The sequence below is a fragment of the Phaethon aethereus genome, assembly GCF_964289735.1.
Source record: "Phaethon aethereus genome assembly, chromosome: 7".
In the NCBI taxonomy this organism is placed as follows: domain Eukaryota; kingdom Metazoa; phylum Chordata; class Aves; order Phaethontiformes; family Phaethontidae; genus Phaethon; species Phaethon aethereus.
Genome location: NC_138583.1, coordinates 2,245,273 through 2,264,691, shown reverse-complemented (window position 1 = coordinate 2,264,691; position 19,419 = coordinate 2,245,273). Strand labels below are relative to the sequence as shown.

The 19,419-nt window shown below is 43.4% G+C and overlaps 1 protein-coding gene across 2 annotated transcripts in view; it reads right to left on the bottom strand.

Moving 5' to 3' along the window:
* Window positions 1-19,419, bottom strand: part of PRKG1 (protein kinase cGMP-dependent 1) — a gene marked incomplete at its 3' end in the record, with an annotated part of 511,845 nt that overhangs the window by 28,715 nt on the left and 463,711 nt on the right. For both annotated transcript variants that reach the window (XM_082002384.1, XM_082002383.1), the window contains exon 10: window positions 1,428-1,524. In XM_082002384.1, the coding sequence (XP_081858510.1) occupies window positions 1,428-1,524 (97 nt within the window). The remainder of the gene's footprint in view (window positions 1-1,427; window positions 1,525-19,419) is intronic.

Below are 19,419 nucleotides of genomic sequence, written 5' to 3'. Positions count from 1 at the left end.
TTGAGGTTTTCAAACCTTGACAGCACACGTCAAAAAAGCCTTAAAAAGTAAAACAAACCTCATAAGGTCCTCCACAAGATTCAAAACAAGCCCCAAACTGGTGGGTGCCTCACTACAGGTCACCTCAGGTGGAGGAGCCAGCGGTGATATTAATTTAGGAGACAAATCTCCTGAGCTTTATGCTGTTGTCAACAGAGGGGAAAGGGCCTTCAAAAGGGAGGTTGAGCACAACCCGAATTAAACTCCTGCTCTAAAGCATCCTTGGCCGCAGGTGACTATAGAAGGAGCGGGGCAAGGGCAGCCTTCCCAGGCTACGCATGAACTCTCACGACTCTCTTCCAAAACAACAGTCGCTAATATCAAGTAAATAAATAAATAAATAAACCCCCAAATCCCAGGAAGCGACCAGTGTTCTCACGGCCGTGCTCTCCTCCCCAGGATTCTACATACACCCAAACAGGAAAAAGTCAGAAACAAATCACATGGAAGAGTGAGTCACACTTCCAGTGCAAAATTTACCCGCTATGTCACAAATAATCACCGAAACACTTAATTTTGCTGGTTTTCCAGATCCCAGCACTACGGGCACGTTCGGCTCCCATAGGGTTATGGAGCTGGGATTTCCCCCAAGTTTCGTGATGGCAGCAATAACTCTGTTCACTCTTCTGCCCTAACTTACACGAGTTCCTAACATACTCTACTGGTGTCTGGTATCAGAAGCTCCTCCGTGGCCAGCACCGTGATGTAAACTATGCACCCTCTTTCTATTATAAGTTTTTGTATTTACATGATATTACAAACAGGGCATTCAACGGCTGCTGTTTCAGTCTCCTCCCGCCCAGGCTTTGTTTTAACAAAGACTGCAGAGCTCTAAATCCAAGCAGAGCAAAAAGCAAGCTCAGATTTTGTCCTTTCTCTAAAACTCTGCAAATGATTAAATATTTGTCTGTGAAGTGTTGTCAAGAGTTCAGACATTGAATCTACAGCTTTCATGCTAAGCAAGTAGAGCTATCTCTAACCTGAATTAGAAACTGCTTAGAGGCGACACGGTACCATTACTCCGGCTTGGCTAAGTAAGATTTTAGGTTGCTCTTTCAGTCTTTGGACTCAACAGCTGCACTACTCTTCAGGTTGCTGTTAAAAGGCAATCAATGCCATAAACATACACCACTTGGAGCGAGAAGATGAGCAATCCTCTCTGAACCCCATACATAAAATCTTCTTTGTTACTGCAAAGCATTTATTTATACATTTTTATTTACCAGGAAATGTAATTCAGCTTTCTACAACCATTAGAAAATATATAATCCCATCACATAATTTTCTTCCAGTTATTTGGGTGTAGTAACAAAGAAAAATTAAAAGACTCGTAACACAGTACTTATTCTAGGACATCACGCAAACTTAAATAAGAAAAGGTTACCTACCAGCTCAACTCGTCCAAACCCTCCAACTCCAAGGGTGTCAATGATGTTGAAATCAGACAGTTTCAGGTTGGCGAAGAAGGCAGCTTCGGCTTCATATCTGGATTTTTTTATGCGAAAAAACGGAAATTTCTTAGAGGTGCAAACATGAGTACTGCGCAATACCGTACCCGAATGGCATGAGTGTGGAACAGCCTTTACCTGCTTAATTTCCATCTTATCTCTTACAGTTTGCTTCTATTCACACTCATCGTTTTGCTGGTCCCAATTATAGCATCGCTCCGATGTGCACGATTTTCCAAGTGAGAAAAGCAAACATACCTACTGCATGCCTACAGTGCAAATGTCTGGTACTGCAATTCAGCTCCAGCTACCCAGCAAACGCTACATTTTGACATTTTCTATTGATCTTCTTGTGGGTGGTTTTTTTTTTTGGTGTCTTTAAGTATTTTTGGAAGATAAAGTCTCTCATAGGAGTTTCTCTTATCCACAGGCTGGCAGTAGTTTCTATAAAAGTTTATTGAAAGTGGCAAGATCATTAAGGTCCCTGGAGAGAAATCACAGCCAGGTTTTATGAAATCAGATCCGATAAGCTGCGGGCTGGTGTGCAAATGCCTGAAATGAATGACTTCAGTCACATATCAACATTCCTATAAGAATATCTTCACTTCTTTTCCTCCTATAAACTCACTTGGAGTAGACGTCCCAAACCAGGAGGTCCCAAAATCCAGATGCTCTCTCTTAAGCCCATGTCCAACTGGCTCGCAACACAAGTTCACCAAGCCCTTGACTAAGGAAGCATGCAAATCGAACACATGCAAGCCTGCCAAAATAAGCTTCCCATGACTATCCTCATGAATATGATTCCTCTAAAATAGCTTCTTGTCAAGGTTTATGGTATTTTTAGAAAGGCTCGGAGGGGAAGTGGATGAACAGGATCCACCCACTCAATAAAGTTTGACATTCAGCTGCCGGAGAAGTCCCCGTGCATCTACAACCTTTGGCCGCTGGCGACACAGACTTGTATGGGAAAAGAGCGTTGATGGGATTATGGAGAGAGCCATGGAGGGTGTAGAGGGGGATCTGACTTGTCTTCCAGTACTTAATTTTAGCCATTATATCTTGCAATGAACAGACACACCATAATCCACTATTTCACCTGGATGCTTCATTTGTGCACGGTAACGCTAGCGTTAGCCATGATCATATACACGAAACCACCTATCTTTTTAACGTATCCTATCTGTCACGCCTGTCTCTGAACTAATTCAATAATGGGATGGAACTGATTTACCGACTTCTTCCCTTCAAACCACCTTCTTCAGTCTATTTAAAACCGCAGCGACACTGGAGGAGAATGAGAAAAAAGGAACTTAAAGTTAAAAGGGAAAAATAAAAAGAGGTGTTAAGGAAGGTGAAAGGTCCCATCATGAAGCTCCTAAACCAATGCAATAAAACACAATTTTATCTCGGAGGTGCTGTCGACAAATTACTTAAGCTCTGCTTTATTATTTACACTGTCACCAGATCCTGCCGGTGACCTTGCTCCGGTGGCCACAGCAGCCTGGTGCATCCCATTTTGGAAACCAATCAGTACCGAGCCTGCTTCGAACTTGGGATAACCTTGTGTGACACAGCTGCTTATTGATCGCTTTGTACTCATCATGAGGTGCATACTAAACCTGTCCCTAAAACAACTCTGCTAAAGGAAAGACGTATTTATATGTTCCCTTCTAAACCACAGCAGACACATCATTTTAGGGGTGACGGAGCAATGAGATGGGTCTAATTTTCCTGATAAATGCATAAACCCTTAATACATATAAGGTATATATACATATTTATACATGATAAATGTATAAATACCCTTAATGATTTGTAATTGCTAGGAAGATTAAATCCCAGCATGGAAAATTTCCCTTCAACAGTCAAACAACAGATACAAAACTTCAGGTCAAGAAGCCCTGCATTACCTTTGCCCAAGGCTTGGGAGTGGAAGGAAGCCACCTCGTGCTCCCAGGGAGGCAGGGGACCAGCTACCCCATCTTCTCCCCTGCACAACTAGTGAGGATGTCTCAATGCTGAGCAAGCAGAAGATGAGATGCCAAACAGCAGCATGTCAGAAGGGTCAGGGTCTCCAAAAACACATGGGATAGAGAGAGGACCTATAATACCTCTTATCCTGAAAGATGGCCGAGTCCTACAAAAATGATGTATAGTTGACATCATGCAATGTGAGAGGAGAAAAACTAGGTAAGACATGGCACGGTGCTGGCAAGGCAAGCAGGATAGTCCCAGCCCCTGAAAATTCCACCAATTCTTCTGAAAATCCCTCGGTTCAATGGCAGATGGGATCTGCCACTCCCGTCCCACCTTTGTCATTTTGTGTGTTGAGCTGCAGAAGCCAAAAGTTCTGCAGATGGCTTTCAAAGTACAAAAAAACCAAAACTGTTTTGCTTGAAAAATGTACTTGCAGCATTACTCTGATTGCTTTTTGAACTCTCTTGGCTAATTCTCTTTGACAGACTGCTTATGTGTAGTTAGTACACACAAGTGCAGTGAAGCATATAAAACAAATTGGAGGCAGTTTTCTATAGACTGTGCAACAGGCATCCAAAACCCAAAAGAAATTCCAAAAATACACAGCGAAGCCAAAATGCGTCTAAAATCAAGCAAGCAAGCCCATCACATGCTTAGTAACAACCAGCACATCTGAATTCTGTTTTATTCCCAGCTACAAAGGTCAAAGTCCACTCTCAAATCAAAATCCTGTAAACTAACAGGAATTACGCACTTTAGCCCTGCAAAGCTTAAGAATAGATCTCTTCAGTCACTTAAATAAAAATATTGAAATGCCAATATTCCCAAGTCATCTCCTAAATCAGAAATCAGGGCGTAATCCTCATCCTGAAATATAGATTATGGATTCAACTTCTGTCCTTCAACTTACTGAATTTGAGCGTACCGCTCCCTGAACTCCTAGGGTTTTGCAGTGTGTGCTCCTTGCTCGACAAAATTATAGTGAGAAACAATGCGATGTCTTAATTTTATCACCTCCAAAAGAAAAGGGACCCTTTCAAGGCATTGGAAGGACAGTGCAAAGAAGTACAGAAGAAGTTTAAAAATTAATATTGGTGTGTCTGTAGGAAAATATTTGGTTCTGTTTGAAGAAATCTACTATGCTCAGATACCAGGGAGGCTGCTTGGGATATTCCCTGGGAATATAACAGAGACGGGATGACTGGTAGAGACAGTCTGACCACACTTGTGTGAGATGATGTGGAAATAACTTGGCACTCTGTGGGAGAAGTACATGTGCGCCGGGTCAGGGCGTATTTCTTCTGGATACCACTCTGCTGATGCTACAGCCTCTTCCCACCTGATACCTAGCAGTCTAAGGAGAACGGCGGTTATATTCCAAATACGCAGCCACAGGCCAGTGCTCTGAGACTTTTCAAACAAGAAAATGATTTTTTGACCTCTGGAAGAGTTGGTGATTTAAGTTCTTAAATTAATAGAGAAGAGGCGTATTGCCAAGACATCTCGGGCAAGCTCGGAGGCATGAATGTTGACCAGCGTCTCACCCACGTTCAGTGACATTCTGGTGCTACGCAGATGCGAGGCTCAAGCTTTCCAAGATTTCTGGGCTTTTCTGACTCTAGTTGAATCAGACATAAAGAAGAAAGAGTCCTTCTCTGGATATTTTGGTAATTGCGCTTCTTGCCCCAGCTATCGCAGGCCAAAACGCCTGGAAAATCATAGCTGGAAGTGCACAAAAAGATACAGAGAGCGCGCATCCAAATAGGGAGAAGCAACAAAAAGTCTGTTCTTTAATAAAGAGCTTTTAAAATTAAGGCTGAGATTTTCACAAGAGCTCGTGGGAGGCCAGGTATCAACTCCCAGTGCATTCTTAATGGGACTTTTTTGCTTATTGCAACTGGGTTTTGTTACTTACCCTACCAAACCAACCCTGCCAGAGCTCAATGTCCACTCCTGTAGCTAACAGGCGAGGTATCTTCTCCATAGGGGATGTCAAGAAAACATGATGGAGGAGGAAATGCTCAGACCTAAGTCAAACCGGAGCATCCTGCACCATCTCCCAAGCTCTTCTCCAAGGTTTCCTGCAAATCTGAATGACAGAGGTACCTACCGAAATCTCACTCAAACGACTGGCTTGCCGTAACGATCTTGCCCTAATGAGTAACAGTGCCCTCCTAGGGAAGAGTTGGGGCTTGGGACCACCATTTCTTTTTCTCATTCCAAATAAAATACAAACTTTTAAGGAGTCGCTAATTAAAACGCCTTGATTCAGTCTCCTCGTTGGCACGGACAGGCATCACATGCAAGAAACCAGAGTAATCAAGGGGATCAGGAGTAAATACCATCGTCCACATGTCCCATTACTTTGAAACGGCAGCGCAGGAGCCACAGCCCAAGCATTTGGGCAATGCCTGTTATGCAGAACGGGAGAGGAAAACATGTGGCTTCTTGCACTGCTGGAGGTTTCCAGCCATTTAAATGAGTGATTGCCTCCTAGGACAACGATTACTCCAAAACACATTTCAAGCTTTTCCTCACAAAACTACAAATACAAAAAAAAAGTCACCTTACCTAGGCAGTTAAAAAGGATAAATGAGAAAATGCGAGGAGCAAAGGTTTGCAATTACCCAACTGCTCAGCTTTACTAAACTAGCTCACGATTCCTATCACATGAGCTAAATGTGTTGGGAAACATTAGACATCTGTTACCAAACTGTCATCTTGATAGAAAACTTGGCTTCCTTCCACCTGCGTGCTGCCAACTAGACGTAAATCGCAACCAAATGGGAACCAACCACCAACTCCCTGATAAGAGCAAACATAACCATTTTGGGTGGATAAAAACAGAATTTCGGAGCCTTCCTCAGACACCTGCTTGTTTAACAGCTATTTTGTCACCCTTATATTCAATTTTCTTGGCTGGCCTGGTCACTGTATCACCCACCGAAGAGGCGATGCACTTCTGCATTGAAATATTGAATCTCTGCACAGACTAGAAGAATTTGAGTTGCAATACCTGGATCTGATTATCAAGCCCAGCCTGCAAGAAGATACACGTGCAATGAGCCTAAGAGCTACAGGCGGGGTGGGGAAAAAGGTACATCACAAAAGGAATCCCACTATCTGTGTCCACTAGGTAAGAGGTTTATCTCAGTCCATCTCCTAATGATGTTGCAGATACAGCTAGATTCTTAAGACATGACTAATTTCTTTTTAGGATGCTGCTTTAACCGATGCAGCACTTTAAAAAAATGAGTTTGTGATAAATGAATGCAAAAATTGCCCCAAATCCCCAATTTTGTGACTACTTCTTCTACACACCTGAACACATATGTTTTAGCCCCGGTAAAATAACCCACCTGGATCTAGTCTACTCATGGCACCCGGCTGCTGTTTGCCTGCCTGGTACCCTGGAGTCACGTCAGGCTTTCTGGGTTGGATTCATGCTGTTGAGTTGAGAGGGATGCAATTCCAAATGTGAATGAAAAGTGGCAGAGGACATGCATCGAATTCATGTAACGAGGAGGCTTTGTTATCTGAAAGCGATGTAAGGAGGAGCAGATGCAGCAAATGGTGGTAGGGCTCCCACGCCTTCCCTTCCCCACCAGCCAGCCCTCTTCCCTGCCTGCTCAAATTACTCTGAAAAGCTCAGGTTCACGTATTTCTAAGTGATTTTGGACAAGGGGAAATCTATGGATGGTCATATGGGTGAAAGTGAAATAAAAAGCACCTCGTGTCACGTCCACACGAGATCCTTACCTTCAACTACGCCCTGTTTGAGTGGGGCTCAGAAGATCTAGCCACATTCAGGCAACAGACAGAAGCATGGCACAGCGACAGTGTATTTTACACAACCAGCCAAGATCCAGAGCCTGGGAATGCCTGAAAGCAAATTCTTGAGAGGCATCGAGAGCAAATCTGTATTTCTTTATGGTATGTTGCCACTCATCCTCTCAGAGATCCCACCCCACGTGCAAACCCCTTCTTATCTAGCATTCCCTCCAGGTATTGATCCATTTGTGTCAGTACACTTGGGGGGGAGATGTCTCTTGACAAATCACTGCAGCAAAAAGAAATAACCAAGCGTATGCACCCAAAACCCTGTTAGGGAAGACCATAACATGCTCATCAGACCTCTCAAAGAGTCCGATCTTGCAAGGTGAAGAGTACTCTCAGCTCTCTGTGGGCTTATATTGGCTGAAAGGGAGATGCTCGCCCCAAAATTACAGTCAGGCAGAGCAGGCAGTGCTAGCAGAGAATAACTACTTCCTAAATACCGTCGCTCTCTGTGTTTCTTCCTCCTCAGGTACCAGATGTCCATCTCTCTCATGACACACAAATGCACCTTTTAACTTCCAAGCATCCCTTTCATATAAACGTTACTGGCATCAGTAAGAACAAAAGTATCAAGAAAAACACCAGCTCTTTACCTATTTTACTGCCCATCGCACAATGTTACATTAAAGCTGAATTTATTTCAAGCTTTGTCACATTACCACAATTTATTAGCTCACTCACAAATACAGCATCACAAAATTGTACCAGGACATCTCTATTGACAGGGCAAGCAGGAAGACGTCGATCAAAGACACCGAGCTGTTGGACAAAAGCACCAGCACAAGACGACTGTGATTTCTCCCATCGGCAGTAAGGTTGCTGTTGCCCACCCGGCCCTGAGTTGTACTAACAAGAGACCACTGCCACCTCTTCGCCCTGAATCCAAATGGGGTTTTCTGCCCTTTCACAGAGACAACAGACTGATGGCGTGTTAGTATGCCTGTAAATAATTTCTGCCTGGTATTTGCTACCCTAATGCTAAGCCCTTCCTGGGAGGGATGGGTGCTATGGTGTTACCCACAGGCTTGTTAGAGAGGATTTGCTGCCCTGCACAAAGGAAGACAAAGGAGGAGAACATCAAACTCATCTTCTACTAAATGCATTAGTCTCATTTCTTCTAATTGCAAATAGCACAGAGAAAGGAAAGGGTGTGTGTCGATCTATCTACATGTATCTGTAGATAGACAGACAGGGGGAGGAAGTATGATAACTAATAACCCAGCTTTTCCTTGGTTCAGGTCTCCTTCTTCCAGACCATCCTTCTGAGGTCAGCAGTGCAGTGGCTTTAACTCCCGATTTAGCTGCTACCACTTCCTTCTACATCTTACACCTTCGACTGAAAATCCAAATCAAGAGAGATATCGTTTGGATTTTTAAAAGCCATGTGCTAGTGGCGACGATGCAATCAAAAGCTACAGCTGCATGGACCATTGCATCGAAAAGAAAGGCTGTCTTTCTTTTCAAGTTCATGTTGTTGGGGCTGGGAATTTCTCTTGGACCCACCAGCACTTGAACTCGCAGCGTACTTGCCTTCAAAGACTTTCACATCAGGAGAAATAGCATACCTCCTGGTTTAGATTTTCTTACAGAAAGTGAACTTTTGAGTGGCAGCTAAAACAGACATTAAAGCTATGGCATCTCTAACTTCCTCTGGAAGGGGAAGGAGATCTGAAATTAAAAACATAAAGTTAAAAAACTAGCAGAGAAATCATTTCCCCCCCTATATTAAAAGCACATTATTTTTCAATTAGAACTCAGCAACGTGAAGACGGTATTATGCTGTTACAATAAGCTGCGCTCGTTGTAAGTTATTTCAGCAGTTAAGGAAATAGATTTGTTTGAATTATGGGGCTTTGAAGACTTGCTATTGCATGGAGACCAGTTTCACCGAGAAACGTAACTGAACACACTCAAATACAGTCAGTTGAAACAGCTCAGAAAGACCTTCTCATCATCCAGGCTCTTTAAAAAGTCTTAACTGTGAAGCTGATATTGTTGAACTCCTAAATGTGCCAAGAGATTGGTAATACCTTCTTGAACAACTTAGGCCTATTAGGTTCTGTACCTTCCGTCCAGCAAGAGTATGAGCACCGAGGTGGGACCTATCTGAACACAGGATGCGCAGGGAGCAACTCTATCAGGAAAAAAACCCCTAAAATCCAAATTTTTACCTTCTTTTCAGATGTGTACTGTGGGATCCTCTCCTCTCGTAACACAGGGAGACATGTAACACATCACTCCCTTTAAAACGCACAACTGCTCCCATGTATCTAAGCTCACCATCAAACTTCTCCAATCCAAGGAGATATAAGGGTTTTGTGAAAATGTGGGTGTATTTTGACTACCTGCATGCACGCAAGGCTCACGTGCCAGAAACAAGCCAAAATTTTGGTGGAAGAACCAAAGATGGGTTGGGGACATGTTTTATGGGGACATAAAATGCCAGCTGACTGGAGGGCGATAATGCCGTACAGGTACGAAGCGGAGTGCTTTCGATAGAGCACAAGGGTATCAGGAGGGTTTTTTGGGAATTGGGTCCCTGCTCTTCACTGAAAGTCAAAGGGAGGTCATCACCGAAATGCTTATTTTGTTTTCTAGATGCACACACTTCTCCTTCAACTCCTAATGGAACAGCCTGATGCTTCCAACAGGACTCTCTCGCAGGGTCCTGCTGTGGGAAGTCCTGGTTTCAGCTTTGGTTAAAATAACATTTGCACTTTTGTAATACGCCTAACGCTGAGAACGTCCTGAAATAGTTCAAACAAGATACTCTACAGGATAGACTGACTTACAAAACCAAGACTTTAATCAATTTTAATTAAAAGGGGCGGAGGGAGGATGTGGAGTATTCCTTCCTCTGGTGGTGTTTCCTGTTCTGCACAGTATTAAAAGATATTGCTTAAGGAGGGGGGTTGTTTCTTCTTTTTTTCCCCCCTCCTTTTTCTTTTTTTTTGTCTTTTTTTAAGCTCTGGATGTTGCTAGCTGGAGACCAAAGAAACTGCCTCGTTGCCATTGTACTGCATCTGCATCTTGGCTCAGTAGTGAGGGACTGAACCCAAAATAGTTGCTGATAGCACTGTTGTGTATGGTAAGCTGGGTTAACCTGGGTGGGAAACTCACTGGTAACAGTGGAAAAATAAAACACGAATAACTTTCTGACTCCAAGACAAGCAGCAACACAACCTGAAATTCCACACAAAATACAATCCTAAGGAAAGCAAATGATTTTTTAGAGCACCTGAGATGCTGCACTCTGACCTTGACATCTTAATTTCATTTCAATGAAAATAACATCAAATATAAAATGAAAGATCATTTAAAAATGTTATTTATCAACACCTTTTTCCCCAAATAAACTCACGCCAAAATCGCATATTCCTATAAAGCATTTCCTTGTTGACAATTCAACATTTTTGTTAGAAAAATCCCTACCAGTTTTCCTTGGGCAACGGGCATCGTCAGAGTTGCTGGATGGAAGGAATACGGGTTTACTATCCTCCCTTTACACATACCCCAATATCATCACGTTTCGATGCCAGCAAGTATGCGGTACTGGGGTTTTTTGAGTTTTACGGTGAGTTTTTTAAGGGTATTTAGTTGAAAAATCACACCCACTAGATAAAAGGTAGCTATTATACTCTTTACCTCACTGTAGTCCACTGAGTTTCGTGTCCTGGCCACCTCATCCCTACTTCCAAGAAAGCTGTTGGATTTTTTTTTTTCTTTTCCCCTATAGCTGTGCTCATTACAACAGAAGCGTGGGGTAAGGATCAAATTGCCAAGAAATATTTATCATGCTCTCAGACACATGCATGGCAAAGATAAAGCTCTTCTGCCTGCCTGATGGGAATAAGTTGAGAGTGCAACGCACTCCACTTGGCTTTTTTATCTTTGCCGTGCCAGCACCCCGCAGTATTATGTCTTAATGGCCTTCTTGGCATACTCCTCTCCTCACACGCTAACGAACGCTAATGTGAATAAGCAACCTTTCAGAATAAAATAATAGATTTTTGTTGTCGGGTTGCAGCACATCTAACAAGCAGGGTGACGTGGCTGGAGCCAAATGCAGTTCATTGAAGAACTGCCAGGGACTTATAGCATATTAATTCCTATTTTGCCTTCCCAAATCATGAGTCATTACTGAGATAAAATTTGGGTTTAAATCCCCAGATTCACCAGCTAAACCAGCTATAGTTTGGGTATACTCGGTTATTCTGAACTCTGTTGTAGCACTCAAACCCTAATTTTTAAAGCAATGCAAAGCCAGTGAAAAATAAACGTGCCTTAGTTGCACGCATAATTTGTCCCTGATGCTAACTTGTCCTTGAGTCATTTAGAAGAAAAAAAAAAGTATTACGGTAAAGAAGGAGACAATCCATTAACTTCCCTCTATTCTCCTTATTAGTTCTGAATTTAACGGTTTGGATCTGTAGACAAGAAAATGTATTTGGAAGGTAAGGCATCAGGGGTTTTTCCTTTCACTGTTCCGATTGACCTCAGAGGAAATACCTAGAGATCCTTCGGAAAACGCCAAGGATAACCCACACTTATGAGAAGTACCCAGGAAAAAAGCATTTCGCATTAAAAGTCCAATCGATCTCTGTAACGTCAACAAATCCCAGCTACCAAACTTGGATCAAATGTGCCACCATGTACCACAGAAGGACACGCAAGTTATTTTAAGGGGCCTTTTTGGGAATCGCTGGGGACGAGCCCTGGCCACATTACAACCTTGGGAAGCGAGACGTGATCTCAGGGAGAATTCAGTCTAATTACAGCTTGAAATTGCTCAAATCACAGTTAGTTCTGCTCATTGCTCTTCTGCTTTACAAAATCTGAAGCTCTAATTGCAGACCGCTAATTAGGTCCCATGAACCCCAAATCTGCTCCTCTAAGCAGGTAAATACTAAAAGGCTCTTCTGCCTCCAGCCTTAATGCAGGACTGTGTTGCTTGCATAAGTAAATGCTCACCATGGCAACAGCAATGCTCAGATGAAAGAGGCTTGGCTGCGGTTTTCTTCCATAGATGTTCTAAAGAACACGGAGAACAGATCGATATATTGCTGATGTTAGCCATACTTATTTGTCCAACTCACCGTGTTCGCTACTTATTGCACATTTGTTCAAGTCCCACGGGATTTAGTCAACAGCGTGTGCTATGTTTTCCCTTGTTTCTTTTTTCAAATAGCCCTAATCCTCTAGGAAAAAAACACTTGTTAGATGGTTTCCAGCTGGATGGCTGCGAAGAAGTAGAGGTCTACCTTGGGTGAACCGGTGTCCCTTCTCCAAGGGCCACCCAGAGATACTTCTACAATGTCTCCTGCAGCCTCTTCCAAATTCTCAAGTAGACCCAAGTGTGATAGGACCTGGAGATGCTGCTGTAGCAGATAGGTGAATGATGTTCTCTTAATCCAGTGGCTCCCCCAAAATGCCCACAGATCACCAACGAGAGCTACGAATTGCACTGGGGTCGCCAGACTAAAGCGTTACTGAAAGACCCTCGAGCTTTTATTCATTTGGACAGCGTCGGAGCGCTCCAGCCATGCTGGCACTGCTGGTGGAAGCTGTTGCATCCGGCATGTTTCATCCTAATTTACTTTGAAAAAAAAGGTGATATATTAAGGGGAAGGCGGGGAGGAGGGGAATATTACATAAGACCCTACCGAAAAAGCGGGAGCAGGCAGGAAGCAGATTTTTCCTTACAAAGCAAGTACGTGTGCACACAAAGCGAGGTTTTTCACTCTGCTTGTTTATTCTGGCAGACAGATGAAACTGTGGGAAGAGATCAGTGAAACTGGGTTCCACATAACCAACCCCATCCCGGTATCACCCTGTGTCAAACCCGCTTTTAATTTGACGTATCTGCTAAGATTTTGCTTTCTTGTGTAAATATTGCTTTCGAAAGCAAAATCGATGTCTTGGGCCATGCCGGTCCTTTTGGCTCCACGTGGCAGAGACTCTGCAGAGGCAGAAAGTTTCCCCTGGAACTTAACAACTCTACACAAACAAGGAAGGTCAGTTATCTGGCAAAAGTCAAGAAAAAGCATCAAAACGGTGGGCCAATTTAAAGAAAATCCAGAGAAACTGAAAAACCAAAGCAACTGTGCACACACCATCCCACAAACATCTAAGGTCCAAGGAAAAAGAAAGGGATAATTAGAAGGTCTAGCCCTCAAGAAGGCTATAGCATGACAAATGTATAGGAGCCATGAAATTATGTTGCTGGGACGACATAATAGCAGCCACAGAAGCCACCGGAAGCATGAAGGCTACACCAAGTAGCCTGTCCTAAGGAAAGAGTAACTTGTTGTGTTAAATCAGGTTAACAAGTTACGCAGCTCATCTGTAGATGGAAATTCCAGTCTAAACAGGCAAGGAGAGCATTAGGATGAGATAACTGACCACCCACCAGATGGGCAAGAGTGGTGGTAATCTGCTGAAGGAGCTCCGACAAGACCTCAGCAAAGACAAGACACCCAGCATGAGTGCACATAAACTGTAGATATACTATCTGTCAAGTCTAAATTTTTAGGTGCAATTAATGATTATTTTAGGAGATGGCTAATCAGGTGGCCCAAGAACAAAGAAAACTTGTGACTTGATGCAGAATGGTGTGCAAGACACGTTTCAAACTACTACCATTGAAGAATCTCCCTGTAACAGAAACCATAATGCACTGAGATTTAACATGGCTGGAGGTCTGAAAAAAGGTTTAAAAGAAAAGCACCACTCTTGTACTTAAAAGTTCAAAAAGGGAATTCAAAGAGTAGCTAAAAGAGTTGACTAGGAGAATTAAATCTTAGCAGCAGCAGCGCGTAGGTGTCTGGAAGCATATAGCAAACATACCATCTATCAAATGTGGACCTAGGATAGGTCAGAAGGAAGTTGGTGTGGCTGAACAGCAGGACGAGACAGTACATTAAAAGCAAGAAGGCGTCCTTCAAATATGAAGCGGTTTCAAACAAATCAATAAAGAGAAAAGAAAAAAAGAACCAAACCCTGTCCGGTTGAAAGGAAAAACACCATAAGGCAGGACAAAAAAAATAATGCAAATAACTACTTCAAAAGGCTTAAAAACAAATAATAAATCCTTCTCAATCACAGCAGCAGCAAGGAGCCTGACTGTAGGCTGTAGGGTCTCCAGAGGCTCATGCTCCAGAAAGAGCACACTGAGAAGAACAAAGCCGTGTGAGAAAAGCTCAGTGCACTTTTTACCCCTGGGTTCAGCATGGAAGATCTTGGGGAGATCCTCCCACCGCAATCTTCCTTCTCAGGGGAATCACCAGAGTAACTGCCTCCAGTTGAAGTGTCAGTAGGGGACCAAAGTCGACCAAAAGGACGTTAGCCCATCTCCAGGCTCAGATGGTGTTCACCCAGCACTTCTGCATGAACTCAAGGTGAACTAATAACTGTGGTTTGTAACCAGCTCTGCTTGCCGAGGGATGGAAGTGGCTTTTTGATGTGATCCAGAGCGCTGTACTCGACTAAGCCCAACATCTGTCCTAACAGAATTAGTTGACACATGGATAAATCTGATTTCTTTGGGGAAGAGCCAACATGCTTCACAAGTCTACTGGAGTTCTTTGAAGGAGTCGACAGGCACATGGGCAGGAGAGATCTGGTCGATATAGTTGGCTTGGATTTCCAAAAGGCATTTGACAAGGTTTGAAAGGCTGTTAGAGAAATTAGGCTGCTGTGAGATAAGAGGAAAGGTCTTCCCATTGATTAAAAAAAGGTTAAAAATAGGAAACAGCAGATAGTAATAAGTGGCTGCTTTTCCTAACGGATGGAAGCCAACAGTGCTCAAATCTTTCCTGCTTAGCATCTTTACAGATGACCTGTAAAAGGGGGGAGTAAGTAAAATGACAACATGGGTCAAGGATACTGAATCGCCAAACACAGCAAACAAAAGCCCAAGGTGAAAAATTGCACAAGGACTTGAAGATACCGAGGGACAAGATAATACATTCACTTGAGATCCTATAGAAATGCAGTGATGAACATCAGGGGGGAAAAAATTCCTGATCTTACACATGTAGTAATGGGTTGATTCGTCCACCTTTACCCGGCCTCCCACCCCAAAACCTACCGAGTAGAATTGGAAAAGGTACTGAGAAGCGTGATGGTAAGGAGCACAGGTCTGGACTGGTCTCTGTTGCAGGAATGACTGTGTTAGGGGCTTCTTCCTGGGAAAAAGACAACTCAGGTAGGAGACAACAAAGGTCTAAAACTTGGGTGTGCCATGGAAAGCAGCTAAGCGGATTCAGGAGAAAAAACCCATCAAAGGCTACTAAATATATCGATGGTGCCTATATGCAGAAAGTCCCTGAGTCCCAGATCACCGGTGGCTGGTGGATCACAAATCAGTAAGCATCTCTTTGCTCTTCTTCCTAGATATCTGCTGTTGGGCATGGTCAGAGATAGGATATAGGGTTAGCTACATCTTCATGCAGTGAGGCCACCCCTATGCTGGCACTTCTAATAGATCGGTATCTAACCGGCATAAATGGAGAAACACAACGCCCCTACTTGTAATGTATAATAGCATTAAAAAAAACCAGAGCGCTGTGTTTCACAGTGCCTGGTGCCTGGTCTGGAAGTCTGTTTGTGTTCTACATGGTGAGAGATGAGCTGTTCAATCTTACAACTTGTCTTGACTAGATAAAAGGAAGTTTTTATCAGCCATTTATTTAACACATGGCGGCTAACATGAGGAAAAAGCATAGTTCTCACTTATTCACTGATGCTAATCCTAAATTCACCACATGAGAAAACTACCAAGTGCTTTGTCAACATTTGAATATTATCATGTGCTAATTGGGGGAGGGGGGGAGAAGGAACAAAACCAACTGCCCTAACCCCCAAGTTTTTCTATTGCAGATAACTCCTTGGCTTGAAAAATGATGCAAGCTGTCTCATTTCGGGAATACAAGCAAGCTGGAGGGCTCAAAGCTCCTCACGTCACAGCAGTTCAACAACTCATTTGCCTCTCTTGTAATGGAGGAAAGTATTTCCTAACACACCTCCCGTGTACCTAACTCATTTTGGAGAAGGGCTCATGGCATCCCAGGAGTTGAACACGACTTGCATGGTTGAGCGCTCCCCAAAACACACCTCCAAGCCATGCTCCCATGCTAGGAGACTGAAGTGTCACTGGCTACATATCATCTACTTGGTTCAGTGCCTCAGATTTGGAAAATTTAATTGAGTAAAGGTAGCGATGGGTGTACCAGCACATATGGGCAGGTGAACCTAGAGAAGACCGAGCGGCTCTGCTGAGAAACACCAATGGTAACTCAGGGGACGCTGGATCAAAAGTAATGAGTTTCATGGAAGTTTCTTAGCATCCCCTTGTGGGCTCCCAACCATTTTCCAGATGAGACAACTTTGCAAAGGTACTTTCCCATACTTCCACTGGAGGGCAGGAATATCCCATGTTTCCACAGGCGACCCTTCAGCTCGTCGCCACACATCCATATGCTTAAAACAGCTGTAGCCAGGCCTTGCCTTCAGGAGACATTCTTGTACAGTTAGAGACTTTAATTCGGTTTCTATCCTGCTTTTATGAGTAGCTCCATTTTTCAAAACAACATCATTGTTTTCATAAAACAGCTACAATATTCCCAGTTTATCCCCATCTCAATACTTCCCCTCCCAGTGCTCCTTTGCTTCTGCTCCCTGCCTTACCTGCAGCACTCCAGGGTCCCCTATTTTCCCCACCTACCTTTCCTATAGGTAGCACAAACACATTGGAAGTATGTAGGTATGCATTGACCAGCAGGTTATAACATCCTCACTGCTGCCCCAGGAGGCAATAAAAATTTTTTAAAAGCTTGCAGAGCTGATCTGGGGAGCTCCGGCTTGTATCGTCTATATCTTTATTCGTGGGAAACTATCACCAAGAGTAGAAAAAGAATTGATATACTGCCTTCCATAAAGGGACATCATGGAGTTATTGAAGGGGTCACGCATAAGGTTGATCTGCTTGACAGATTTTATCTGGTTTCCAAAAGGCATCTCAGAAGGTTCCTCAGCAAAGGCAATTAAAAACACAAAGCTGCAAGGAGACAAAAGGAAAGGTCTTCTTGTGGAGAATTAGCTGCTTCAGAGAGTGGAGGTTCATCACCTGCGATCCTGTGGGGAGCTGTCCTGGGACCTGTGCCATTTGATGGATTTAAAATTCATAAGCATGAAGGTTCAGTAGCGAGCATGGAGGTTTTCTGTTGACATTAAGCTCTTCAGAGTAGCAGAAAAACCAGGGTGAACCATGAAGAGCTGCAGAAGGACCTTGGGAGATTCAGTGACTTGCCAGTAAAGTGTCAGATGAAAAGAAACAGAGATGAACTGATACGCATAGAAAAAATAACCCAAACTTCTAATGTCAAAACAGGCTCGAGACAATCAGGAGTTTGGAACAGTCCCACGAAAGCGTCAGCTCAGTGCTCGGGCATGGTCAAGAAGACAGACTGAATGTCAGGAATCACTAGGAAAGGAGCAGAAACCAGCCTGCCTTTATACACACCTACAGCACCGGTACCTCCCCGTCCTTCTCGTCCGCCCAGCAGCGCGAGCACTGCTGGGAAACACCCCGAGAAAGGCAGGAGGGCTGGTCAAAGGGAATACGGATGATGACTGAGCAAGCTGGGACTCTCTGGCCTGAGAACTGCCTACAATTTGGCATTTTCAAGATGTACTTAACAAAGGGAGACAATAATTCACTAAAATCTGAGGGTTTTTGGAACTATCTAAATGCTTACTATCTGGGGCAACGCTGAGCATGGTCTGCTATAAGGAACCCTTCTTCTAAACTAAACACATTTAAGTACCTAGGTTTTACAGACTAATTCTTTCACAACTGAAACAAAAAAAGTCAAAATTTTCTTGCTATTTGCTATAATGACCCTATGTTAGCTCATTAAATGGGAAATAATTCTGCAGGGGAAGTTTTTTCCACTCTCTCTCCTTCTCTGCCAGTTACATTTACGTCTGAGGACTGAAGATGGGAGAGAGTAGGACAGTGCCAGCTCCAGTTCCGCTCTGGTTTCTCTGACTTCTGGTTAATTTAATTAATCTCTCCATATCTGTTTCCTTACCTGTAAAATGAAGATACGCTAAGAGACTTATTCAAGAACAGATCACCTGTGGGATGCCTGGGATCAGGTCAAAGGTCCATTTTGCTCAGTATCTCCTCTGGAGAACAGCCGTGAGGAAGCACATGGAGAAGCAGAGCAATCACGTAGTGATACTTCCTTGAATACTCCTGCAGCCTCTTGAGGCTTGATGGGTTTGCAGGAGCTATTGTAAAGGTGTTTACATGAAAGAGCAGAGTTTTGCACACAAAAACGATCCTGGTGGTGATGATCTCATGAGGAGGCTCCAAAACAAGGGCTTCAGGTGTGGGAAATGGAGCTTAGCATCATCCCCGGCCCACGGAAGAGCAGGACTGTGCCAGCGCTCATACTATTGTAATAAATCCAAGTTTTTTTAATTAAACTCTTAAGTATCTTTGGGGCACAGGGATGCCCAGAGTTGATTTTTCCAACAGAAACCTAAGCAGTCGCACAGGGATGATGCCCTCTACTCCACGATACGATCCAAAGCCCAGATCACCACAAGGATTTCTTGCACTGCAATAATTTCTCCATCATCACCCCGTTGTCAGTCTATACACAAAAGCTTTCCAAAAGTCCACTTCTGTTCTCAAAGAGGATCACGGACTTCCTTTAATGACTAGATTTTTCTCCTCCCTCTTAATAAACAATGTAATTCTAACTGCTGCTCACCAAGAGGATGGAGAGACGCCGTAACACTTACTTTTTAATGTACTAAAATAATACTTAGCCAAAAGGTAAATAGTGACTTCTGGGGAAGAACTATATAGCCAAACACAAGGTTTCTGATAAAGATCCTCTTCCTGCATTTCCCCTCTGCTAATGGCTACGCCGTCACTTGAAACTCCCAAAAGAGACTTAATGCCTTCTTCTTTTCCTGGAATTAGCAGCGGTGGTTTCAAATGAGCTTCACTTTGCCTGAAAATCAATTAGAAAAGGCCTGAACTCAGCTACATGCCAGACAAGTGTAATTTTCTGAAATTTTACTGTCCTGCACTTTAGCGTCA